Here is a 26,862-nt window from a genome sequence, read left to right as displayed (position 1 = left end):
TAATTTCTTAGTAAAGAAGACGTGTGCGTTTCTTAGGATTAAAGTTGAGTGCTGCATAATTCTCATTATTAGTTTTTCTTTTAAAGAAAAAAAAAGAATTGTTATTAGTTAATATAAAATTGAATTTTAGGAACACACGCATTGGCAACTCACAATAGTCCTACGTGAAATCTGGACAACCAGTTCACAGAGTAAACTGCAAAAACTACCCCTGTGTTATCTCGAAATAGCAAAAACCCCCCTGTGATAAATAAACTAGCAAAAACCCCCCTGTGAAATTTAGTCAAAGGCAGAATCCCCCCTAGCTGATTTTTTAGACTTGAAATGACAAAATTGACCCTCAAAATGTATTTATATATATACATATTATATGTATATTTATTCTTTTTAATTTATTTGTTTAGAAATTAAAAAAAATAGTAAACAACTAAATTGATTATTTTTTAAATAAAATAATTAAAATATTTATAAAATATAAGAATTTATTAATTGCAAGACTCCAGGGGTATTTGTGTCTTTTTATATCAAGTCAACCCTCAAATAGTTCCATAGGGGGGTTTTTGCTATTTAAATAATTTCACAGGGGGGTTTTTGCTAGTTTATTTATCACAGGGGGTTTTTTGCTATTTTGGGATTACACAGGGTTAGTTTTTGCAGTTTACTCCCAGTTCACAATTAGTCACTTCCATTTTCTTAATAACCCGTAATTAATGTTTAATTTTTTTACTAAGTATATAGAAGGCTGTTTAAATATTTAGATAAATTTTGAACTGAATTTGACTTTTTCCCTGTTTGTGTGTATATATATGTGTGTTGTTTGTGTCAAACAAGCAATCCAAAGTAAGGATATTTTGGGGGCCCATCAAGAATTCAAGATCCTACACATTGCCCATGCCAAACACACATAATCATTTAAGGACAATCCAGCTTGCATCATCCATATTATTATTATTATTATTATTATTATTATTATTTGAGTGTGCCTCAATGAATGGTTTAGCAGTTGGAGCAAGTGAGCCTGCGTCGATCGACTCAGGTTCGAATTTCATTGTCAATGGTCGCTAGATCGAGTTTGTTGCGCATGGTTAACCTAGTGTGATTTACGTCTTTTCGTATGGTTTGCAAGTCAAATGAGCCTGAGTCAATTGAAGCAGCTGGTCGTTATTTGGAGATTGTCACACATCGTTAATTTAGTGTTATTTACATCTTTCGAATAATTTGCAAACTATTATACGAGTATAAGTTTAATTTACTTAGTGCACATATATATATGATTGACGGCAAATTTCTAAATTTTAAAAAAAACTATAAATTTACTTAATGCACTTATATGATTGACTGCAGATTTCTTCTTTAAGAAAAAAACTTGTGTATTTGAGCATCAACCATGGTGAAACTTCATACATTTCTTTTAGTTGTGTAGTAGTACAAGTTGATAAGTATATTAATTGCGACCCACATTATTTGAAGTTTTGAACGTGGAGGGGGTCCAACCAATATTGATTAATTTGATTATTTGTACATTTTATATTCGAATTTTTAATAAGTAATAATCAGACTTTGGAGAATAGGAAAGTTGTGGTTTTCACACATTTGTTTCTTTGTCAGAAAATAACAGCACTGTTTTTTATTATTATGACAAGTATTATATTATATAAATATATAGGACTATTCTATTTATGGTAAGATCATGTGCAGACTGAAACACACGGCTACCTAATGTTCTTTCCCAATATCCACTTCTTATTCATTAATTAATTAGTTAATTAATTAATTAATTAAAATCTAGGTGCCCCTACCCAAAAAAAAACATATAGGTATATAAGTAGATTTGAGTTTGAGCTTGCTTTGTTAAGAAAATATTGAATTTCATAAAAAAAAAAAAAAAAAAAAAAAGTACGTCGCTATTGAAGTTGAATTCATGTTCAATTTGATAGAATCCGTTCAAACTCATATTGATTTAACAATGAAACAAAATATTCGAACATATTTTTTTAAACTTAGATTAAAATTCAAATAGATATATATTAATATTAGAGGAGACAGAATTCTAAGTTTGAGGGTTGAATGCACTAACAAAATTATGGGATGAGAGATATTAGTGCTATTAATATATAAAATAATAATGATTTGAGAAATGTTGGGGGTCGTGGCCCCTATGACCTTCTTCTGGTTCCGTCGCGGTATAATAATTATAGTCGTTTTTACCCTCAATGAGGATAGATAAACAAAAGTCAAGCACATTATAGTGTGCACGTCTCTAATATTGAAAAAGGGATTCAACTATTTAACGAAACTTGACATATAATAATATGGTAGGCTGTATTTTAGTGAGAAAATGGACAAATTGAATATAGAACCTTTGTGCATTACTGTTGAAATTAATTTTACAAGTACATTTGTTTTACCTGTTTTTTATTAGGAAAAAAAAATACTTTTTTACTGCTGGGGATTTTTTTTTTTCTTTTTTGGTAAATAACTAAATAAGAACATAGAGATAACCAAGAAATTAATATTGTTTCGTTCGAATGTTTCGGGGTATTTCAAAAATAGACCGTATTTTGCTGGTATGTACAATTACGTATATCGTACATGGATTTTTAAGGGTAATCCAATCAGGTTACAACCCATAATCGCTGTAAGGAAACGAAAATAGCTATTTTTCACCTTATTCATAATTTTGAAAAAAAAAAAAAAAATCATAACGAGGTTACGAGACCTATACCAAACTCTTCGGCTAATTCATCCCACACTGGAAGAAGAGTCATCACTACAAGTACAAGTGCCGACACAAAAATCGCTTTACGCCAAATTCCGACCTCTGTTACATCGTTCAAGCATGGTTTCTCGGGATCCCTCTGCATTTTTTATTGCATTCTAATTATTTGTTTTTATTGCAATAATAGTTTGTTATACTAATGAGTTTTCGACTTTCCGATTACCTGACATATCAGCACGTACAATCCCCAAGGAAGTGACAGAGGTCCACCTAGCTGAAGAGGATAAAAGTAGAGGTGTTATATTAGTGGTGGAAATTGTATCTCAATAATAATTTAAAAAAATAAAAAAAATAAAATCGAAAGCGTACCAATCCTAAACCAAGCAATGTGTATGTTGCCAAACCAGAAGCGATTAGTGCACCTTTTCCGAAAGCCCCCTGACAAACAAGGAATTATCAAGAACGGGCACAAAATAGATCAAAATAAAAAAGCCCATTTTACTCTTCAATGGTGCATAAAAACAGTGCATAGTTTGATTCAAAGTGTTTTCAATTATGTGTGAACAGTCAAGTTAACGACTATGTATATAATCAGAAGCATTCAATAAATTTCGACAGTTGTATAGGCTTTGCACCATTCAGGAACAGCTGATCTCTGAGAAATTAGAAATTAGTTTAATAAAGGACTGGTATAGTTTTCTCGGAAGCGAGTCGACAAGAGGTATATATATATATATATATATATATATATATATATATATATATATATATATATATATACAGCCCCGTAGAAAATTATATTTAAATATTGTCACATTCAAGAAATTAGTGTAGAAATATATGGTAAATTGACATTTCCAGTGAATATGTCAGTACACAAGCTGATCCTAGAACCCTGAGACAGCATTATTTTATAACCAAAATCCATTTCTTTAGTTTATAAACTGAAGCCATGTAGTCTGATCACAATTCATCAACGTAATGTATTTGTTTAAAAAATGTATATAAGATTTTTTTTTTGGAAATCGTGAACAAGAAAAGCAGCTACCTGCATGGCTCTTCCACCATCAAGACATCCAATAGGTAGCAGATTAAAAGCTGATGTTGTTAACCCACACCTATAAACAGAGAGCTCGTCATTTTGGTATGTTAATAAACAAAATATAATAATAATAATAAAAGAATAGAAAAATAAAAAAATAAATTAACAACTCCATGAAGACACATCACCAGCCAGCAATCACCAGAGGATGAATTGGAACTGTTGCTGCATGCAGAGTCCTGCAGATACAAATCAGAAACGTCGCAATCGATTTGTTAAATCAACAAAGATTAAGGAAAATGACACCCATAAAAGAAACACTTATACTTTCTAATTTTGAAGGAAAATGACCCTCGACATATTTATTAGGGCGTCATATTATCTAGTATACTGACTCATTCTAGTTTTACTAATATTTTTTTATTGGCGAAATATGTGAAGGAGGTGAAAGAGGGACTTACGTATAACCTAGGAAACCTCTGCTAATAAAGCCAAGGAGCAATGAACCTTGAAACAGAATGCTTGGAACCTGAACCAAATCCCCTGCCACAGAAGGGTTTGTCGAAAGCAGCAGCCCAACGGTGAACATAGAGAGAGAAAGTGCAGCTCCTGCAAATGGTCCGGCCAGCGAAATATCTACCTTTGCTTTGCGATCAGGAAGAATAGACTTGAACTACAGAAATAAAATCGCAACAAATAAGCATTAAATGCCACTTGCAATCTTGAGCTAGATACAATAGCATCAAAGATACTTCTACTTGCAAAATAAAATATGAAAAGACTTCAGACATGCAGCAAAAAAGTGATACTTATACTAGGAAACATGGATACCGTAAGAAAATAAATTAATCCAGAAACTAAATTAAGAACTCCATTGCTGATAGCTTGATACTCGGGTGACATAAGAAGATTGTATCCAACAAAAACGTGTTAAATTAGTTCAAATGTTAATAGATCCATTGCTGACTGAACAAAGGAGCAAAATAGGAACACAAGTTCAAAATAACAATGTACCCCAAAAAAGTAAAAATGGAAAAACGTAACACAATTGAAAGATATTTGTAGTCAAAGTCCACGTGTGAGCTGACTAACGAAAAGAAGCAGGAAAAAAAATCCGGAACTTCATGTGAAGGAACTAGATGTTATAAATAACCAGTATGACCTCCAACTACAGTAAACAATTATATGTCAATTTATGCACGTTAGATCCATATATTCTTTACCTGAGTGATTGCTCCAAAATTACCAAGGGTAATGTTCGGAATGAAGTAAGGAATACTCAGTTTCACTTTCCGTGGAAAAGCAGCAAGAAAATGTCCAACTTCCTGTAGGAAACGAACTCCATGTAGAAATTAAAATACAAACTAGAAGATAAAACATTGGAACGACCCCATGTATGGACATAAACTAAATTTAGAATGGAAATACTAAGTATGATGCAACACTTATTAGAAAAAAACACTTAAAGAACCATAGTTTCATAGACTTTTGAGGCATTTTTCGTCGAAATGAGTGGCATTTGACAGATTCGAAAAAGATCGAGTTCTGAATATTTTTAGCAAACTCGCAGATATATAGTTTATGTTAGTAGAGTAAACTGCACATCCTGATATTGAAAAATAATAGCAAGTGCTAACTCTAAACATGTCAAAAATGTGATTTGGTTACTAGTGAAATGCACAAACAGTGGTGACGTCAAACATCTGGAACACCCACAGATCTAAAAATGCTAAAATCCAAAATAAATGGAAAGTAAGCAAAACAATGTGATTGACAACAGCTAATTAATTTCCGTCAGTTAATTACTATAACTGGATCGATAAATGATACTGATAGGCAAATTTAGAGGAAAGCCATGAGTCCTTGAAGTTTAGCTGTTATATGAGACATCACGACATTATAAGGCAAGCATATCTTATATCATGCACCTTTAATTACTGACATGAAATGGTATTTGTAGATAGTTAGGCTGATATTTGTTGAAATTAGAACTTCATGAGTTCAAAACAAAGAAAATATCTTAATATTTGTTTATTTATTTTTAGTTCTTTAGGATGGGGTGTTTGGGTTTGGGGTGAGACTCTTTACAAAAATGATTTGTCACAAAGGAGATTCACTTAGTGAGGGAGGGGAAAAACGTTACTTACATGAAATATCTGAATCCCCAAAACGCCATAAGCCAGAGGCAAAGCAGAGTCCACAAATGGAACTAGGAGCTGCATATCCGGTGGATCAACAGCATTGGGATCTGTGAAGTATTTCACTACCTCTGGAGGAAGTCTATTTATCTGCGTCATAAAAACCACTTTTGATATGTATAGATAGATCATTAATCAAGAAACAGAATTTTCTCACTTAGAACAGCATATTACCTGTGATGCTATTCCAAGCTCCACCGACGAACCGATAGTAAGAAGAAACAACAGAAAGGCAATCACATATTGCCAAAGGGTCGTTTGACCTGGCTCCGAAACCTCTTTCCTTAACATGCCAAAGCTCACACGGGGCCCACCTCGAGGGTCTTCTCCTTCGGAATTAGGCTCTTCCACCATGAATAGGTTGTATTTATTCCCCATAATTTCTGCTAACTGGCGCTGAAGCTTAGCGAACACATCTTCCCTCTTTCCTCGTAAATTGCCAAGAAATAGAACGCCTTCTTCTAAATCACCAAATGGTTCCTCTCTAGTTACCCAAAAGGTCGAGTAGCCAAAAAGCTTGTCCTTGATAACCTTTACATCGGCGGGGTCCACTCTTTCTGGGCCTAGCAATTCCATCAGTTTAAAAGAATCGACTTGGAAATTGCTATACGCAGGTCCAATCGGTGGAACTGTCGGTAGCTGAAGAATTCAGAACATTTAGTCACTAGAGACATGATTTACCTCAAACGTCCGAACTCTTTAGAGACATGTTTCAATTATTTTTTCGGTTTTTTAACCACAAAAGGGAATTACAAACCATAATCTAATGATAACATTTAAATGAATTCAGATAAACAGTACTCTTCGATCAACTGCCGCAATTATATTTCTCTATACGCAGGATTAAGCTCGATATGTTTAAATTGAGCTTCAGAACAGTTTTTCAAGGATAATCTACAGCTTCAACCCAAAAGCCAACAGCTCAAACTTGAATTCGACTTATTTGAAATTACACTTATACCCAAACATAAAAATAAAATTGATAACTGACCCGTGAAGATGTCGACGCCGGCGAATCATCGGCATTATCGTCGGAATTCTTCTCAGCCTGCGTCATCGTAGCCAAATTTGAATTTTCTTTGCCATCAATTTCGCCGGTGCTGTTCATATCATCATCATTCCTATCGTCTTCGCCATTGTAACACGACCTAATTACAGAATTGAACCTCCCAAAATCGCCCTTCAAAAACAATCGCCGCCGCTTCTTCAAGGAAAATTCTCCGCACAGGAAGCATTTGGTGCTGTTAATCTGAGTTTTTCTTCTGAAATTACACCCATTTGGAAGGGTTGAAATGAAACTGAAATTGGATAGGGTTCCCATTCCACTGTCAATTTAGCTTCAACTCAGATACTTACAGTAACTATATGTATATATATATGGTATCTAAAAATGTGTGTATTGTTTTCAGATAGATTGTGAGAGAATCATCGTAGAAGGGGAGAACAGTGCATATCTTCTTTCCATCCTTTCAAAATATCACTCTCTTTTTTTGACCTTTTTTTCTTTTTCCTTCTTATTTTTTATCTTTATTTTTATTTTTATTTATTTTTAATTTTATTATTGTTGAATTATAAATAAATACAAATATTTCTTGACATATGCATACATGTACATGTGTAAAATGCAAGCTTCTTAAATATGAACTCTTGGCTAGGGTAATTATCTCAGGGCTATGGTTATAATAACTAATATCATAGGGACCCGTAAAGTTATTTTAGCACACCTCAGAAGTGTACATGCAATTTACTCTTGTTTTTATTTATGACGATATTATTTTTTTCATACTTTCAAAATATTTTTATTGGAAAAAAATATGTTATTAAATATTGATTAGAAATATGTATCTCTCGATGCTTCATCGCACAGGTGAAATTTCTAATTATTGAAAAAAATAGTGTCGTTTTAGTGGTATGTAGAAAACAAACTAAGATCACAGGTAATGTCAAATTACGAAAAAAAACTCTCCTATTTGCATAATTACAAGCACCCCTCAACTATGCATTATCTTACGAAAACATCCTTTATTTGATAAATTTAGGTGCACTCATTCTGTAAAATTGTACAGAAATTGCGGTACGCCAAAATTTCATACCGTTTAGCGTTTGGTTCGATAAATAATCAAATTACCAAAATTTTATTAAAAATATTATTTTTTTGATTTTTTTTTAAAAATTCTTTTAATTAATTTAAGTTTAAATACTAATATTATAAAATAAAATAAAACCGAGTACCACACCAATTAATGGTTCGGTAATCGGCATGTACTGATTTTTGTTGGGTTTGATTCGATAGGTATACCGACCGAATGAACACCCCTAGATGAATTTCGCATTATAAGGATAGATGCAAAAGACAAATACATAATTAAAAGGTAGATGAATTATACAAACAGAGGAGATTTTTTTGGTAATTATACCTTATTCAAGGGGGTAATCGTAATTTGTCCCATATCTATATATATATAAAAAGACAATCCCTTGCATCATTTGCTGACACGTGGCATTTTAGGGTTTCCAAACCCTAGGGCACTTTTTATAATTCTTTGATAGTTCTAGGGCTAATTTAGAATAAATAAAACACGTCCCTGTCTACATTAACTGCCGCAAAAACTATCTCCCCAACTGCAACATAATTTTTCCTATCAAAAAAAAAACTGCAACATAATTTGTGTTCGCTGGAAAGAATTGCAAACATAAATCTTCACGAATCTTTACAAAAATATTGATTCCCAGAAAATTGAAGTTGTAAATCTTTATAACTACTCAATTCGAAGGAATGTGATTGTATCGGATGCTAGGAACTTGGTCGATCGAGGGAATTGAGAAAATTTAAGGAGTTTGGACTGTATGCGTTTGGCCGGAATTTGAGGATTTCTTGCTTATACGGTATGTATTTAAATTTGAAGAGTTCTTGCTTATAATTTGAGCAGTTGGAGTTGTCGAAACGCTTTTGATTTTTTCCTTTTTCTAATTAGGATTCGCTTTGTTAGTAATTTTATGTGATGTTTTTTCATTTTTCTAATTAGGGTTTGCATCGATAGTAATTTTATATGATGTTATTAAATTTCTGGGACATGGATGATGATGACGATGGAGTTGCGGTTTCTGGTACATCTTTTTTCAAGTTTCTCTGGTTTTTTTTCTTTTTTTTTATTAAATATTTTTCTCTCTTTTCAGGCGACAATGGTGAGCTATTTCTCAAATCTCTGATATACTATTGTTTTACTCAATATGTGGAGTTATATATTAATATTTTCTTATAGTTTATATATATATATATATATATATATATATATATATATATATATATATATATATATATATATATATATATATATATATATATATATATATATATATATATATATATATATATATATACTGTTTCATGGTCCCTAATATGTCACAAATAGAGTGAATTCCAATTATATGTAATAGGGTATAATTCTTTATCATATATATGATATATGGTACTTACAAAAAATGAGTGTATAGATTGGTCCGGATTTAGTACAGAGAGTATAATTCTTTGTATTTTTTCCAGGGACCTCACTAGACCACCATTTTGCTTATAATTTGAACTTTGGGCAAGGAGATCGGCTGGCAATAACGACAACATCATTTCATCAAATCCCAAGGTGAAATCCCCTGCTGGCATAGCACAAAATTCTTTTGACGGTGATTATCGGAATTGGTTTATAATATCACTCCATCTTGAGATCTGATAGAAGGTTTTTCTTTCAACATTACTATTTTTTACAGTTTCTTGCTTTATTTGCCTTTTATTAAAACTATGAATAAATTAGGAGGTTTCTACCGTCTAGGAAACACTTATGATCACAATATGCCCTGGAACTCCAATCATCTATGCAATGATTTCGTTGTATTGTTTGTCCCTTTGCTATATATGTGTGTTAATATGTTTTAATATCTGAAATTAAAATATTTTGAGAGAAATGGGAATGTATGTAGTTTCATTTTGTGCAGAAGGACCTTATTTTTAACTTATGAAAAGTGTGGATTTTTATGTTTATGTGGGTCTTTGATTTTTTTTTTAATCTATTAAACTCACGTTGGGCTTTATTTATTGTTGTTCATACTTATTTCTTGAAGTTAAAGATTTATCCTTTGGGATTTTATCTATAGCTATTCTATATGAAACAATGAAACAGATAGCGGATTGTTATGCTCTATAATGTTGTCCAAATTTTATTATTTGATGTTTCAGTTTTATATTAAGCAATGTATACACATACAACTGCTCAAAAGATTCATGCTTTTGTCATGATGCCAACTGCTCAAATGGTGGGAGCTGATTTATACTGTCATTACTCTAAAGCCATGCCATAGTTAACAACTTCAAGGATCACTTGAACCAGAATTTTTGCCGAGGAAATGTTGAGGTTGCCCCAAGAGCAGAAGACAATTTACAAGGACATATTAAAATGTCAGGTAAAGAAAGTTATCAGCATTTGATCTTCTCCAAGTTTATGTTTCGTTTTCTCAACTTTGGGTTCACGCACTACTGTAAGTCACAATTCTTGCACCTCTACTATTTTTTGGAAATTTGACTTTACATTAATGTTTTTTTATATGACAATGACACAAAAATACTTAAAAGAGTAAACGAGTGTCCTATGCTAATTAATGGAGCTTGAGTGGCAAGAAACTAACTGTTACAGTAATTATGTTCTGATTAGTTATGTTTAAAAAGAAACTATGCAACTTTAATATGATTCATTTGGCTATTGAAGAATTGAGATGTCATTAATATTTCATGCATTTTGCTTAGTCGGCAATAGTCGTTGAATCGTAAATTACTTATGGGCAAAATATTTATTATTTAAAATTGTTTTCAGATCAACTATAACTGAGTTTGCCGTTTGGTACCATTACCCAATAAAACTTGAGAAAAAATTGTTTCAGTTACGTAAGAAGAATCCAAGTGTTACGGTACATTATCTTATTTCTTTGACGATCTACCAGCTTAAGGTTTTTTTTTGATTTTTTAAGGAAAACTCCCGATGAGGGCGGACGGTTAGGCTGGGCCCCTCATCTGCCTATAGACCAACTAGATTATGTTGTTATGGGGCAGTGTTTGACCAGTATGTATAGATGTACAAGATGTTTCAAAACAGAATAGCACATGCTCTTAATTGTAAGAGAACAAACAAACAAGGTACATTCAGAATAGCACATGCTCTTAATTGTAAGAGAACAAACAAACAAGGTACATTCTTTATTTTTGAGAATTCATATTCATTTCTATAATTACAAATGGCAAATGGTGTTTCATCTCAATTAATAATGGATAGATTATTTTGTGATTGAATGAACCTTTGAACTTATTTTGCAGGGAGAGATTTTAGGAGATAATGAAGAAGATCAAGAGGGAATCCGATTACATTCAAGATGGAGAGCATTTCGGTCTCCGAGAGCTTACCTTGGGAGGACTTACAAGTTGTTAGGGGTGCTTATGTTGTATTTTTAGGCTTACCTCATAGAACACTTTAGGTCTCCAATTTTATTCATTCCCCTTGGACTTAAATTTAGACTTATAATAGTTATTGTAAAGTTTTACAAAATTTGAACGAGCACACGATTTATTTTAAAATTTATTGATTGCTCTTAGTGATTAAAACAATATGTACAGATATATGGTTCATTTTCTTTAATATTCGGTTATCAATAAATAATATGTATTTTCAACTGAAAAACTTTGAAATATGTATTTACCGTGCATCGCACGGGTGTATTACTAGTATAATTATAAAGGACGCTTATAAAAAGTTTTCAATTTGAAACGGAACCCTAGTTCTAATCACACATCCGTTCTGTTCTAGTAACTACCGGCGATGGGAAGAAAATGCGGCGGTGGCGGCGGAGCAAACCGGTCGATTTCCGATCGTGTCCTCCGCAGCCGTATCAAGTCAGCCTCGAAGAGCAACGCAACAGTCGAACAATTGGTGGAACACCTCCGTTCCAGATACGTTGAATACGTGCGTCAGAAACGGCAGCCCTTCACCAGACGGGTGGAATCAATTTTTCAGTCCATAAGCAGCAGGATAGACAACGCCGTTGATGATTCCAACGACGACGGCGATACTCCAATTACAAATACAAGGAAACGGAGGAGAACCGACGAGAAAGAGGAAAGGTTAGGGCTTATCGAAGCTCAGCACTTGATGAAGAGGAGTAAGAGCGGCGATGTTTTGAACAATAGCAGCAGCGGCGGCGGCTCATCTTCTTCTGTGGTGGCATCCGCTAGTTCCTTGGAGGAAGAGGAGGGTTCCTCCGATGAGAAGGTGTCTACATCTTCAGCAGACGCCATCTATGGGGAGAAGTTCGAGCCAGAGTTTGACTTGATGAAGTTGACGGTGAGGGAAAATTTGCGCAGAAAAGCCGAGAAATTGGGGGAGGGGAAGAAGGTTAAGGAAGATGTAGAATTGAAGATTGTGGATAACGCAGCTGTGAAAAATGTCAACTTGGTTAAATTGGGTGATGTTCCGAGTAAGATTAGTAAGAATGATAATGGTGATAAGAATAAAGGGATAATGTTTAAGGATTTAGGGGGAATGCGTGGAGTGATTGAGAAGTTGAAAACGGAGGTGATTGTGCCGTTGTATCATCTGAATGTACTGCGCTACCTCGGCGGGGGCCCCATGGCAGGGATTTTGTTCCACGGGCCACCTGGATGTGGGAAGACCACGTTGGCTCGGGCCATTGCCAATGAGACTGGACTTCCGTTTTACCAAATTTCCGGTACTGAATTGGTCTCTGGAGTTTCAGGTACTACATTCGATTTGGAATCTTAATTCTGCGAAAAGGCGAATTGCTGATTGTGATTTGGAATACATTAGGATCTTGATGTCACTGATATACATGTATGGTTGATTGATCGTCGTTTTTTTGTGCAATTATTTTCATAAAATGATCTGAAAGTAACAAATTTTACCAACTCTCTAGTTTACTGAAGTCTACTTGTCAACTGAAAACCCCATCATCATACCATAGATTACTTTTAGGTTTGTGTTTTTATAGAACTTAAAGCTCAGCCATATGGTTCATCTTCTCTTTCTTTTTCATTGATCCTAGGTGCATCAGAAGAAAATATCCGAGACTTGTTCACAAAAGCACAGAGGACAGCGCCATCTATTGTGTTCATCGACGAAATTGATGCAATTGCTTCGAAAAGGGAAAATTTGCAGAGGGAAACTGATCGACGTATTGTGACACAGTTGATGACATGCATGGATCAATCAAACAGTCTCGTAAAACATTTTGATGACGATGCAGATTCTGAAATTTCTGGTTCAAGACAACCTGGCCACGTTCTTGTAATTGGAGCAACCAATAGACCTGATGCTGTTGATTCTGCCTTGAGGAGGCCTGGACGATTTGATCGTGAATTTCTTTTAGGTGTTCCGGATGAATCTGCTCGGGTTGAAATACTGTCTGTGCTAACACACAATTTGAAACTTGAGGGTGATTTTGATGTTGGGAAATTAGCTAGGTCTACTCCAGGGTTTGTTGGAGCAGATCTGAAAGCACTAGTCAACGAGGCTGTTTACCTTGCATTAAATAGAATCATAAACGAAAGAAAGGTGGAGTTTTCCAAAAAACCGACAAACAGGGATGATTGTGACGATTGGTGGAAGCAGCTATTTTCAGATGAAGAAATGAAGGAACTCAGCATAACCATGAATGACTTTGAGGTAATTTGTCGATTATAGGCTGCAAACTGGTAGATGGTGATTTGGTATTTTTGCATGCTTATTCTGAGCCCCTCTTATTCTTTTGATCTCTCCGCTTCTTAGAAAAGTAACGAAACATTTAAAAGAGAGAAATGCTGATTTTTTTTGCTTGATCTGTCACTACACGCTTCATCTACCAATACGGTGTTTTTCATAGAAAACGTAGCTAAATACATAATTTATTGTAAACCTATACCCTGTTATGCCATGCATTCCTATGTGACCTGTGGCATGTTGTAGATAGAATTTTTGTATAAATATGCACCAATTTGATTCTGCAAAACGAGTAAGCCACTAGTCAACTTCACCTATCCATGTGAAGCAGACAAAAAACAGTTACCGTAACATTTATGACTTTTCAACATCTATATGTAAATGATAATGGTAGTATATTCTCCACTTTGTTTACCAATCAACATAATAGAACCAAAGTTACTTTTAATTGATATTCTGATGCATATTATCTTTTCATCCCACTGATGGCAGGAAGTTGTTAAGCTGGTTCAACCTTCTTCTAGAAGAGAAGGATTTTCTGCTATACCAAATGTGAAGTGGGATGATATTGGAGGTTATAGTTCTCTCAGACAGGAGTTTAACCGCTCGATAGTCAGACGTATAAAGTATCCTGAAGTTTATGATGTAAGTTTTCCAATTGTGTAATTTATTGAGCTGACCTAGAGTTTTTTTTTTTGGAATAAAACTAGACTCTTTTGCTTTCTGCTTAAATTTGAGTTTCTCAATTTGCAACTAAATTTTCTGTATTCAATTTTCTGGTAACAGTCTCATATTTGTGCTATTCTATCAAACTGAAATAGAATTGTACGAATCTTGAATTCATTTAGTCTCTATTTCTGTAAAAAAAATAAGCTTATTTATCCCCCACAAAAGGCTGCCATAATATTTTCCTAATTGATGTCCTTTCATTAATTTCATTATTTTTATTGATAAAAATAAAAGTGACTTTCAGGTGTTTGGAGCTGCTCATTAATTTCATTATTTTTATTGATAAAAATAAAAGTGACTTTCAGGTGTTTGGAGCTGCTCATTAATTTCTGTGTTTGTAGGATATTGGGATGAACTTGGCGACGGGATTTTTGCTCTATGGGCCTCCAGGTTGCGGAAAGACATTGATTGCCAAAGCCGTTGCTAATGAAGCAGGAGCTAATTTCATACATATCCAGGTTTTCCTTTAGGTTTTCTGTTCTTTTTTTTTTTTCCTTTTTTTTTAACCACTATCTAGTTTTGGGAATCTAGTTTGGGAAAGTGAAGATGCATTGATTTCATACTCTATTACTTTTCTTGTACATCAAGGGCCCTGAGCTCCTGAACAAATATGTTGGTGAAACTGAGTTGGCAGTGCGGACAATATTCAGTCGTGCAAGAATATGTTCTCCATGCATCCTTTTCTTCGATGAGGTACCCTTTGTTTCCCTTCTTACTGTTTCTTGCGTTCGGTGTTGACTTGTGCGTTATGTTGCTCTTATGTTTTTGTAGTGTAATAGGTACCATTCAATATGTTCATGCAATTTCTATTCATCATAACCTCGCCTTTAATACCAAATTGATGCAGGGATAGTCTTTCGAAGTGAATGTAAATATTTTCCAATGAATAGCTTGAATGATTTTCCAATGTAAAGATTTTCCGATGAATAACTTGTGGAACGAGAATATTAAGACAAGATAAAACTTAACAATGTCCCAAAGTGAATTGTAAACCTCAATCTCTCCAAAGCCCTCCTAGAATCTCTCATGTTTGAAAATTGCACAACCTGCAACTGATGAATTCTTCTACCCTGATTTCAAGAAAGGGGGATCTCGAGTGAAATTTTGAAAACTGATTTCAAGAACCCTGGTTGATAGAGAAACTTAAAACATCCCTGAATTGTTAACTAAGAAAGATTTTTTTCTTCTTATTCCAGCCTAAATATTCTAAATGCTACGATTTTTCTCACGGCGTTTTGTTTTTCTAAGCTACAATTGTTTGCCTACTTGATTGTTTCTCTCTTGTAAAGTTTATATATGTATATAATGTTTCTATTAGGTGGATGCGTTGACTACAAAACGTGGTACAGAAGGGGGGTGGGTTGTTGAGCGGACCTTGAACCAGGTTGGCTAAAACAACACTTTCTTAATGATATTTGTTTAAAAATGTATTCTTACTCGACTATATCTGCCATTGCAGCTTTTAGTAGAGCTAGACGGTGCAGAACAAAGACGGGGTGTTTATGTAATTGGGGCTACAAATAGGTAAATACGAACATTTCCATGGTTGAGGACTATAGAATATTTCTCCGTTGAAATATATATAATTTATTTTGACTGCGTCTTATCTTGCTGACATACTGACAGGCCTGATGTCATGGATCCTGCTCTGCTTCGGCCCGGAAGATTTGGAAAGCTTATGTATGTTCCTCTGCCTACTCCAGATGAACGCGTAATGATTTTGAAAGCCCTTGCTCGAAAGATGCCAATAGATGATGATGTGGACCTGCTGGCTATTGGGAACGCGTGTGAACATTTCAATGGTGCTGATCTCGCTAATCTGGTATTTCTCTCCTTTTGCCTTTGGCTTTTTTTTTTTCTCGGCTCTGTAAAGAACAACCCTTCTGAATTTTGTTTAGAGCTTGGCAAAAATCAATTTTTTTTTTCAAAATCTTTCAGGAAATAAGCAAATTACACTTATTATTGTCGGTTTGAAAATAGAACGATTATCTTGTGAGATACTGCCATGTATGGAATTACAGCCTGTAAATTAGGTGACTGTTTTGTGGCAAAATGAACTTGCTTTTACTTAAAAATGAAGGATGTAATAAGTCACTAGTGTTATTTTGAAGGGAAGATTGTAGTTTTGGTCCTCTATATTAGTCTATTTAATTGAAAATAGGACAACTTCGAGGACTAAATACTATTTCTCTTTATTGCGAAGGACAAAAGTAGTTTACTATAAAAAAAGAAAAAGAAAAAAAAAGCACTCAAGACATCCTTTGCAGAATGGATTAGGTATAATTATTTCCTGTCTAGTGAGAATTGCCATGGTCAGTTGTCGTAAGAATTAAGGTTTCCTGATAATGAGGCGCATTTTATTCAACAATGTTAGATTAATGAAGTTGCCAAGCTTGCTGCTGACGAGAGAGTGAAACTTCTTGAAGAGAGAGAGAAACAGAAAACACCATGCAGAAACTCCGACTTACCTCCGATCACCATAAAAAACGAATATTTCAAGAGAACATTGGAGAATATCCCTCCTCCCTCTGTTTCGTACAAGGTACAGTTCACACTGCATTCTTACTCGCCCATTGCTTCGGTTTTGCTCTCTCTCTCTCTTGACCAATGCTCATTTTTCTTTGGGGTGCAGGAAAGACAACACTACAATCTTTTGTCTGAAAGATTCAAAGGTGCTTGAGAGCAGAGTTTATGCTCAAAATGATTTTGTCTTTTTTTTTTTTTTTGTTTTTTTTGTTTTTTCCCCCCCCCCCCCCCCTTATATGAGTTAATTATACAGTTAAATTGTTAATAGCTATAGAGTTCTAGATAAGCACAAAAAAAAATAAAAATTCTTAGTTTAATACTTTAATTTCAGCTAATTGTAAAAGACTCCTTGATAGCAATTAACAATCACAATCAAGTATTACAAAGTAAATGCAAATAAATGGTAATGAGCCCCTACTTGCCTATGTTTAAGTTTCAAAATTGGATTTTCTTGCCTTAAATTCAATCAATTATCTGAGTGTATCTTTCGGTTATAAATATACAGTCTCTACGTGTTCAATGAATATCAGTCCATCTTTAGATTCATTACAACATAAGCTTTATTTATTAGGGCAAATTTTCCATATTTGCACTTTACCCCTCTAAAAAAAAAGGAACAGTCTCCCTTTTTAAATATTATTTTGGTTGTACTTTGCCAAAAAACCAATTTTTTGTTGGCATTGTGCAACAAAAACAAAATTTTAAGTGGGCAATGTGCAAAAAGATAATATTTTTAAGGGGTACCGTGAAACAAAAGTAACATATAATAGGGCAACGTGCAACAAGAATACTCAGTTCCGATGAATAATTCCTCAGAATTTTGCTATCGGAGCAATGTGCAACAAGAATAACATTTTTAAGGGGAATATTCACTTTTGAAAAATTTGAGGGGGTGATGTGCAATTTGCAATATTTATTATTAGGGCAAATTGTACTTCACCCCCTCAAAGAATCCTTTTTTTCACTTTCCCCCTCAAAATATAAAAATGAGACTGCCCCCTTCGAAATATACAACTCGATGCATTTTACCCCAAATGTGTATTTCTAGCCTAAGTCTTGTCTAATACACATTTATGAGAAAGTGCAAAAAAATTTTTATTTTGAGGGTGCGAAGCGCAATTTGCTGGTATTATTATTTATTATATGAACATTTGGTTTCTTTATGTTCAATCAAACTATAGTACTATACTATACGTTACCTTAAATGCAAGGCTACAATTAATTGAACTTTAATGCATCAAATAATTTTGACGATTCAAATAATTTTCTTATATGGTAATATAATTTAATAGTTCGGATTATTTTCACATAGGGGAGTTAAACTTCCATAAATTAATACGGTTGACAATAACAAAATTCTATTAATTCAATAAAATAATAATTATCGAATTAGAGGGTGTTCGGTTAAACTTATTTTAAACAGCTGATAATCTCTTACGTCTGATAAGATGTTTTAAGAGCTGATAAGCTGTTACATCTTATTTTTAGATTAATTTTTAGAGTGTTTGGATAATGAGCTTATTTCCTATTTTTATTCATTATAAGATCTTAAATAAAAATGTGGGATAGAGGTACTTATTTAAAAAGATCTTATTTACCCTCCAACAGCTTATTTCAAAAAAATTAAGATCCTTAATTAAAAATTTACCAAACACTTTGGAACAACTTATAAGCTCTAAAACATCTTATAAGCTCCTTTTAACATCTTATAAGCTTAGCCAAACACCCTCTCGCAATATTTTGACATGTTTTGCTTCTTAGGTCTGCTGAACTACTAGAAATGAGTCAAAAGTTTGCAAAACATAATTAATTAGGTCCCCATTGAAAGCCCTAATTAAGATGTGTGATCTTAGGCAACATATACCCTATATACCCTTCTCTAAATATATTTCCAGGGCCACTCCTACCCTCCTCGTGGCCTCTTAAAATACAGGCCACCTGTAAAAGCACAAAATAAAGAAAAAAAGGATTTATTAGGGATAATCCTTAGATCCAATTAATTTTTCCCTTTTTGAGATAAACCTAAATATGCCAACTTGGCACAATATATTATTTAATTTCCCTTTAATACCCCTGTTTTATTTTTTAACGGCATTTATTTCCTTAACTACGTGATATGAGATTGCTGATACGTTGCCTAAAATTACGGAATAAAATTACGTGAGTATATTAGCGGTTTCGTTATTATCAAATCGTGTACAATCGGCTTTGAAGAATTTATCTATTATCTCTACAAAACCCTATATCTCCATTTAGTTTTTTAGGCGAAAGAGTGCCGCCGCCGGGTTCGCCGCTTCCACCTCCGACCGCCGCCATCTCCGTCACCGTTGTCGCCTCCTCCATCAGCGTCGCCGCCAATAACCGTTTCCGCCTCCTCCATCATCGGCGCTGGCTCTTCTCCCGTCACCACCAAAGTCGCCACCATCACCTGCGCCGCCACTAGAACCTGCACCACCACCTAGTCCTCCACCACCACCACATCCGACCACCTCCACCTCCAAGACCGCCAAAATCGACCAGGACCTCCGCCGCTCCCGCCTCCAAGGTCATAACAATAAATTTAGGAGTGATATCGTCGTTGGCCGCCGCCGTCATTGCTCCAATCTAGGGTTACTCAAATCTAGGATTACTCAAATCTAGGGTTTTGATAATTCTTCGGCCCATAGTTGATTAACGAGATGCATAGTCGAATTACATCTGTATTAATCGACTATCAGTGTTAAATTAATAAACTATTACATATTTTACTTGTGCTTTAATATTACTCCCTCTATTCCATAATATCTGTCTCTTTTGAGAATTTTTTTTGTTCCACATTATCTGTCACTTTACAATTCCAATGATGCATTAATTGCTTATTTTTCAATTTTACCCTTATTAATTATATAACACTCTTCCTGCATTAATTAATAAACAAGGGTATTTTGGTCTATCAATATCTATTTTCCTAAAATCAAGACATATTTATTGAGATTCTTAAGATTTGTGCCGAAGTGAAAAACGACACCTATTTAGGAACGGAGGGAGTAATAAACTAAGTGTCATCAACTTGAAAAAAAAGCCCAAATAATTAATCAACTATATGCTTGCTTTATATTTACTAGATATTTTTTTATCAAGAGTATTCATATGTTTTACAACAGTAACATCAATGTTCATTTGTATTTTAATATTAATAGACCATGCCATATTAATACACTATCAATGCCAAAATTAATAGACTATCAATGTTCATTTGTGTTTTAATATTAATAGACTATCCCATATCATTTAATAGACTATCCAACTGATATAATTCGACTATGGATCTCGTTAATCGACTATGGGCCGAAGAATCATCAAAACCATAGATTTGAGAAGTGACGGCGACGGATTTGTGTTTTAAAATTAATAAACTATCTCATATCATATAATAGACTATCCCATACATCTAATTCGACTATGGATTTAGTTATTTGACTATTGGGCAGAAGAATCAACAAAATCCTAGATCATGGCGGCGGATTTATGTTTTAATATTGATAGACTATCCCATATCATTTAATATACTATCCCATAGATCTAATTCGACTATGAATCTCGTTCATCGACTATGTGCCGAAAAATCATCAAAACCCTATATCTGAGAAGTGATGGCGGCGCCGCCGGTGGCCAATGACGATAACAACGACATTGTGCATTTAAGTTACTTGGCTTCACTCCTAAATCGAGTGTCGCACCCTCGGAGGCGGAGGTGGTGCCGGTCGAGGTCTAGGTGGAGGTGATGATCTTGGAGGCGAAGGTGGTGGCGGAGGTGATTGCTGGATTTCGGCATCTGGTTTATAGAGGATTTCTGGATCTCTGTTGCCGTCTGTAGAATGGGGGTAGTGGATTAATGGGTAGTTGTTTTGACGATATTATAGGGAGTGATTTCTTCTAATTTTCAAAAGGTAATGTAACGTGATTTGTGGAATTTTATTCAGGGCATTTTTTGTATTATAAAAAATGTGGGTTTCTCTCAAATGAAAAATATAAGATTGAATTTATCCCTATTTTTTGAAATTCTCAGGGGGTTATATCTAATGGACCCAAGAAAAAAAACACTTTTGAATTGACTTATTCCACTTTGCACCCTTAAAATATAGCATTTTGGTAGTTTGCATCCTTCAAAAATATTAGGGTCAATTACAACCACACACTTGAGGTATGCTTAATAACTTTGAGGTCTCTATGGTATCGATAATTACACTCACCCCTGAAACGTAGTTAGAAATTCTAATGGGATAATGCATTGGATACGTTATTCCGATAGAGTTCTAAATAACTATTACTTTTAACTAGTAGTGGAGACAACATAAAGTTATAGGGTGACATGCCTTCCCCAACATTTCTTAAATCACCCGTACCGAAAGATGAATGAAACTCACATGTTTCTCTCTTTTCTTTCTCAATGGATATTAATTAAAAACACAACATTTATTTATTTTTGTTTTTTCGTGACACCATGCTGTCAAAAATATCCTTGCTGTCGTTTCTAGTTTCTTCTTTCATGTAGGAACTAATTAAGAAGGTCTTATTCATGCTTACTTTTTGTGTCAAAAACCATAGCTTATACTTACAAGTTACATACATATATCGCCCATTGAATAGTTCAACATGCAACCCTAGCTAGTCACATCTTGAGGTGCGGTAACCACCTTCAGCTAGCGCTAGAATTTACCGTTTCATTAATTTAACACTTTTGGTCATTTATGTTAATTTACCGTTAGTTCGTCAGTTAAGGCAGTCACCGGCACACGCTTCATTCCGTTAGTATTAACGAAAAAATGACTGGAAGGATAAAATGTTGAATTTTTGAAACATAAGGGACCAAAATATGAAATTGGTGCAAACCTAAGGGATAAAAACTGTAGTTTCCAAAAAAGAAAGTATATTATAAACGACAAAATGCACTTCACCCACGGAAATTTCTCAATTTTTCCACTTTCACCCCTACAAATTAAAAAAAAAATAAAGAGATTCTCCCCTTCAAAATATTGTTCCTATTGTAGTTTTCCCAAATTACAATTATAAGCTTATGTTTCACCGGAATTGCAATGCATCCGTTCAATTGAAGAGCATTTGCGTCATTCCATGGACGGATCACCATCCATAAATTGAAGAAAGAAGTTCATAATTTTTTTCTTCTGAAATGAGTGAAATGGATTGTATTTTATGTGTATTAGAAAATATCAGAATATTATGATTTGAAGGGGAATAATAAAATGACTCAGATGCCCTTGAAGTGGAAGAATAAATGGCAAATCAGACGAAAAATACATCGAAAATTATAATTTGGGGCAAAGTGCAACTGGGATAAAATTTTGAAAGGGGGAAGTCTCATTTTTTAATCTACAGGGGGAAAGTAGAAAAATTGAAAATTTGCAGGGAGCAAAGTGCGTTTTGTTCTATAATAAATCTCGAATTAATAATGGGATTTTGGCTTGGATAAAATATTCAATATTTAGCAATAAATAATCATTTATTTGTGATCATCATAAGGTGGGGCTAATGAGTTACACTCAACAATATGATGCACTCTCTTTCATAATGTGGGACTAATTAATATCCGTCATTTATTTTTCAATCTCTTCTCTCCTCTCTTTCAGCGTGCTTCTCTCCCCCTTCTCTCTCTCCTCTCTATCTCTTCTCTCTCGTCTCTTTCTTTCTTTTCCTTTCCTCTCTCTTCTTCTTCTTCTCTCTCACACACATCATAACAATAAATTATTAAATTAGATGCATATTCACAGTTTTTTTCTTTTTTAACCATAACAGTTTTTTTAGCATAACAGTTTTTTTTAGTACATTGTACTTCTTTGATAGAAAATAAAATTACTCTATTTAATAATTCAATGTTATTTTCACTTTTTGTTCCTAGAAACCAAAACAAAAGTTAGGAAAATAAATTTCCACAAAGCCGTTTTCATCGCCATTTTACTTAGGAACCAAACAAAGTTAGGATTTCAAAAGTCTTTGATTTCCTTTTCCTTTACATTTTCATTTTCCTTATTTTTGAAATCCATGAACCAACTATAGAATGCCAAAAGATGTTTTATCATTAATACGAAAAATGATTATTTATTACAAGAATAAATGAAGGACCACAGCCACAAGTTAGCTTGTTGGTCACCTACTCTAACAGAAACGACTGATTCAATTCGCCTAATATTCCACACTGAGACACTTCGCTAAACCCCACGTAGCAGATTCGCACGTTCACAGGAAGGAGCAGAAGCGATTGATTCAGTTCGCCTAATATTCCATATTGAGGTGCTTCACTAGCCTCAACATCGAATAGGGAGAGTAGATAATGGGACCTAATTCAGACCCTCTTAAGGGATTTTTTGTTTGTATAAAGCAATGTACTAAACACTAGTAGGGCTACGTTATGAAATAATCAATATACAACACTTCACACTCTCTCATAAAACTATCTCTCACATCTTTATATTTTCCGTTCATCACCTCATTGCCGCCGGTGCAAGATCCGACGGTCGGTGCGTTTTTTAACGGTTATATATGAAGAATTAGGGCTTCTGAGCAAGGTCTTGAGAGTATAGATTGTACACCATCACTATACATGTATATCTACTTCTATAGCTCATTTGTAGGTGTAACACCCAGGCTTTCAACACGGTCTGTTAGCCCAATCATTAGCCCATTGAGATCCGAGCAATAACGGGCCCAACCCGAAGATCTATAAAATGTATTGGTGCCTAGTAGTAAGCCTATTTATAAACTCACACATAATTACATATTTTTTTCCGACGGGTGTTACAGTAGGTTGCCATATGGACGTCATGTGAGGTTCTCGTGACTATTCCAAACTCAACAACTATGATGCGGTCAACAATAAGCTAACTCGAATCACCTTAAATTGACTCTTAAACTTACAACGAATATTCGAGAGCCAATATGATCTTGTGATGATCTTCTTCAATTTGACGAAACAAGGCGTTCCCTGCATAAGAGAGATCCACATTAGGGTGTCGGAGCTTGTTTCCGGCGAAAATCCTCTGATGTTTAAGTCTGTCCGGATTCCAAGAGAAGAATATCAGAGGAATACGAGAAAAAAATATTCTAATGCCTATACCGAAAAATAATTACCTTTTCTCAATAAAATTGAACCATTTATATACGGAATTTTATCATGGACCTGAAATGTAATCTTTGGCTTATAATTAATAATTAATTGGGCCCACATATTATAATTAAAATATTTGAGCTTCATCATATTTTCAGCCCATATACATCAAACTACATTTGAAAACATGACAAATTTGCAAAAATATGGTAAGTTTGGGGACCGAAAAATGGTAGTAGAAAATTTTGAGGATCAAAATCAATTTAGGTCACAAGTATTAAGGGCAAAGTGTAATTATTCTCAAAACTTGGTGGGCAAGTAATTAAGTGAACCCTGATTTTGTTTGAGAAATAGAAAATCAAAGTGTAATATTATTCTCTCTTCATCCATCCCCAAATCAATATTTTCCTTTCCGATGGCGAAGGAAAACGAAAAAATAAATCTAGATGAAAGCTCTGAGATCTCGAAATCAACATCCATCGCCATGGAAGACATCGACAGCGAAACCCTGGCGGAGGTGACCACCTACCTGAAGACACGCGCCGGGAACGAGGAGAAAGACAAGTCCGACGAGGAATTTATTTCCGACAAGGATATCCATGATCTGTTACAGTTGCTTCCGGCCGTCGCCTACCTCAACGTAACAGGGTTACGGGAAATGGTAGAACAGAAGATAGCTGATACGATGGAGGGTAAAAGCGTGGCTTGGGTTAGGGAAGTTTTCGGCCTTACAAACGATTTGAGCCCCGATACTGAACACGAGATCAGGCAAATGAACCCGTGGGCTTTCAAGGGCATTGATTGATATTTTTTGTTATTATTATTCAAGAGTTAGGGTTTTATCGATCTCTGGTGATTTTTATTTTAGTGAGATTTATTTGAATCTTAGAGATTTCAGGAGTGAGTTTTGCTTATAAATTCATCACATTAATTATTATAAGTGTTTGCTTCTTCTTTTTTCTTACCCCTTGGTTCATGGTTGTTCAGCTTCTTTTACCCCTTGGTTCAATAAGTTAAAATAAGTTACGAAAAGCCCTACTCGATAAGGTTCTTTGCGTGTTTATTTTTCAGGAATTGCCTTTGCAACGTTATTTATGGGCGACGTACTCTTCATTGTATGTTCAGGTATTATCTTTATTTTTCATATGTTGCTTCAATATTTATTTATCCACATGTTTGATGTTAAGAGAAAAAGATAGCCTGCTTCGGTTTTCTCAGCTTCTGAATCTTTATATAGCTCGGCATGCATTCCAAGACAATACCTATTTTATATATATTATATATATATATATATATATATATATATATATATATATATATATATATATATATATATATATATATATATATGTGTATTCCTATGTGAAAAGTAGGAAAAGTACCTACTTTTCTTTTGTCTTAGGAAGCTAATTATTTTTGAATTAAATTTGCTAACAATTGTAGAGGATAGATAGTACATTACATGTTGAGGCTGCGCGCGGCTGTTAATGTAACTATCTCAGCGGCACATGTGCTGCTTATGGCAGAACCTATTACACCCCGAGCTGCTCCCTCTTTGCGCCTGCCACCTTTGCACAGTTATGATATATTCTTGAAGCTACTTGTGTGTGTGTGTGTGAGAGAGAGAGAGGGAGGGGGAGAGAGAGAGAGAGAGAGAGAGAGAGAGAGAGAGAGAGAGAGAGAGAGAGAGAGAGAGAGAGAGAGAGAGAGAGAGAGAGAGAGAGAGAGAGAGAGAGAGAGAGAGAGAGAGAGAGAGAGAGAGAGAGAGAGAGAGAGAGAGAGAGAGAGAGAGAGAGAGAGAGAGAGAGAGAGAGAGAGAGAGAGAGAGAGAGAGAGAGAGAGAGAGAGAGAGAGAGAGAGAGAGAGAGAGAGAGAGAGAGAGAGAGAGAGAGAGAGAGAGAGAGATTGGACGAAATCAGGTTTTACGTTATGGTTTATATATATATGCACTTGGAAGTTAGGACCATATATGATAATTATGGAAATTCTTCGATAAAGATATACATAATAGAATATAACATAATTTGCAATTAAAAAACTATTTCCAGATTTAATGTTCCTATCTATATTTTTATACGTGGCTGTGGCTTGATTAAATCACTTAAATTGTTGAAGGAATCACATAAGAGTCCATACCCAAATTCAGGTTCCAGACCATGGTCCGAAGAGACCTTAAGCGAATTCCAATTTGTGCAGTTCTTCTAACCACTGTGTGCTTCATCATCTACCATTGGTACCAGGTTTCTTGGCTGATTTTTGTATATATGTATATTGATACATCCATATATATATATTGTTCTAATTTGTGTAACATGTAAGAATGTTTGGATCCTTAATTTTTTCTCTTTAGATATCTTGAATCCGCACGAGAGGGATTGACGACAAATCACTTTCATCAAAAAGATTGGAGTTATTTGGGTAAACAACAAAAAGCCAATTCGAACTTGAATATATACGTACATGTATCATCCGTGAAGAAGAGACGGCGTGATCCACAAAGGTTTGCACTTCGAGTTTAATTCGGCACAAGTTTTTGTTTGTAGTTTGGGACAGATTTTTTTGCTTTTGTTTCTTCTTCTTTATCATAAATTGATGTTGTTGCGTTTTTTTAGGATTCATCACCTCAAAGCAACATGGAACTAGAGTACCACGGTGGGGACTGCGATATTTTAACGGACTAATTTGAAGAGGTAAATCTGATAATTGATTATCAACTATTTGGAATAGTATTTTATGAATTGTTTGATAACCTATATTTGCAATTTCTATTTTTTAAAACTATTCTTCGAACAAAGTAT

The 26,862-nt window shown here is 34.4% G+C and overlaps 4 protein-coding genes across 13 annotated transcripts; 3 read left to right on the top strand and 1 right to left on the bottom strand.

Moving 5' to 3' along the window:
• Positions 1 to 2,498: 2,498 nt before the first annotated feature.
• EGY1 (Peptidase M50 family protein) lies at positions 2,499 to 7,459 on the bottom strand. The gene is made up of 10 exons (XM_012990393.2): positions 6,951 to 7,459; positions 6,134 to 6,598; positions 5,909 to 6,049; positions 4,985 to 5,086; positions 4,223 to 4,434; positions 3,950 to 4,000; positions 3,768 to 3,837; positions 3,089 to 3,157; positions 2,943 to 2,993; positions 2,499 to 2,858 (listed from the first exon to the last, which is right to left on the bottom strand). The coding sequence occupies exons 1-10, from the start codon at positions 7,278 to 7,280 to the stop codon at positions 2,700 to 2,702; spliced, it is 1,650 nt and encodes a 549-aa protein (XP_012845847.2). The 5' UTR covers positions 7,281 to 7,459; the 3' UTR covers positions 2,499 to 2,699.
• A 1,098-nt stretch (positions 7,460 to 8,557) lies between these two features.
• Positions 8,558 to 11,651, top strand: LOC148767733 (uncharacterized). Of its 10 annotated transcripts, none has more exons than XR_016034018.1 (6): positions 8,559 to 8,845; positions 8,986 to 9,067; positions 9,504 to 9,690; positions 10,339 to 10,411; positions 10,973 to 11,189; positions 11,316 to 11,639. XR_016034018.1 is itself a non-coding variant. In XM_088824572.1 (5 exons), exons 2-5 carry the CDS (start codon positions 9,010 to 9,012, stop codon positions 11,448 to 11,450), a joined length of 360 nt encoding a protein of 119 aa, XP_088680698.1. In that variant the 5' UTR covers positions 8,558 to 8,845; positions 8,986 to 9,009; the 3' UTR covers positions 11,451 to 11,651. The 10 variants fall into 10 exon arrangements, 1 of the variants encoding a protein (XP_088680698.1); XR_016034016.1 differs by having other exon boundaries at positions 8,561 to 8,845; positions 10,310 to 10,411; positions 11,316 to 11,638; XR_016034017.1 differs by having other exon boundaries at positions 8,561 to 8,845; positions 9,504 to 9,597; positions 10,310 to 10,411; positions 11,316 to 11,637.
• Positions 11,652 to 11,728: 77 nt separating this feature from the next.
• LOC105965841 (cell division control protein 48 homolog C) lies at positions 11,729 to 17,267 on the top strand. Its single transcript, XM_012990390.2, has 10 exons — positions 11,729 to 12,748; positions 13,055 to 13,674; positions 14,200 to 14,352; positions 14,778 to 14,894; positions 15,025 to 15,129; positions 15,755 to 15,820; positions 15,896 to 15,960; positions 16,063 to 16,258; positions 16,811 to 16,978; positions 17,069 to 17,267. The coding sequence occupies exons 1-10, from the start codon at positions 11,815 to 11,817 to the stop codon at positions 17,114 to 17,116; spliced, it is 2,472 nt and encodes an 823-aa protein (XP_012845844.2). The 5' UTR covers positions 11,729 to 11,814; the 3' UTR covers positions 17,117 to 17,267.
• A 7,212-nt stretch (positions 17,268 to 24,479) lies between these two features.
• LOC105965831 (SKP1-like protein 14) lies at positions 24,480 to 24,869 on the top strand. Its single transcript, XM_012990381.2, has one exon. It carries the CDS (start codon positions 24,480 to 24,482, stop codon positions 24,867 to 24,869), a length of 390 nt encoding a protein of 129 aa, XP_012845835.2.
• The last annotated feature ends 1,993 nt before the right edge of the window (positions 24,870 to 26,862 follow it).

The sequence above is a fragment of the Erythranthe guttata genome, chromosome 10 (genome assembly GCF_056151865.1).
Source record: "Erythranthe guttata isolate IM_541 chromosome 10, IM_541, whole genome shotgun sequence".
NCBI classification, from domain to species: domain Eukaryota; kingdom Viridiplantae; phylum Streptophyta; class Magnoliopsida; order Lamiales; family Phrymaceae; genus Erythranthe; species Erythranthe guttata.
This window is presented reverse-complemented; position numbering and strand designations above follow the sequence as displayed.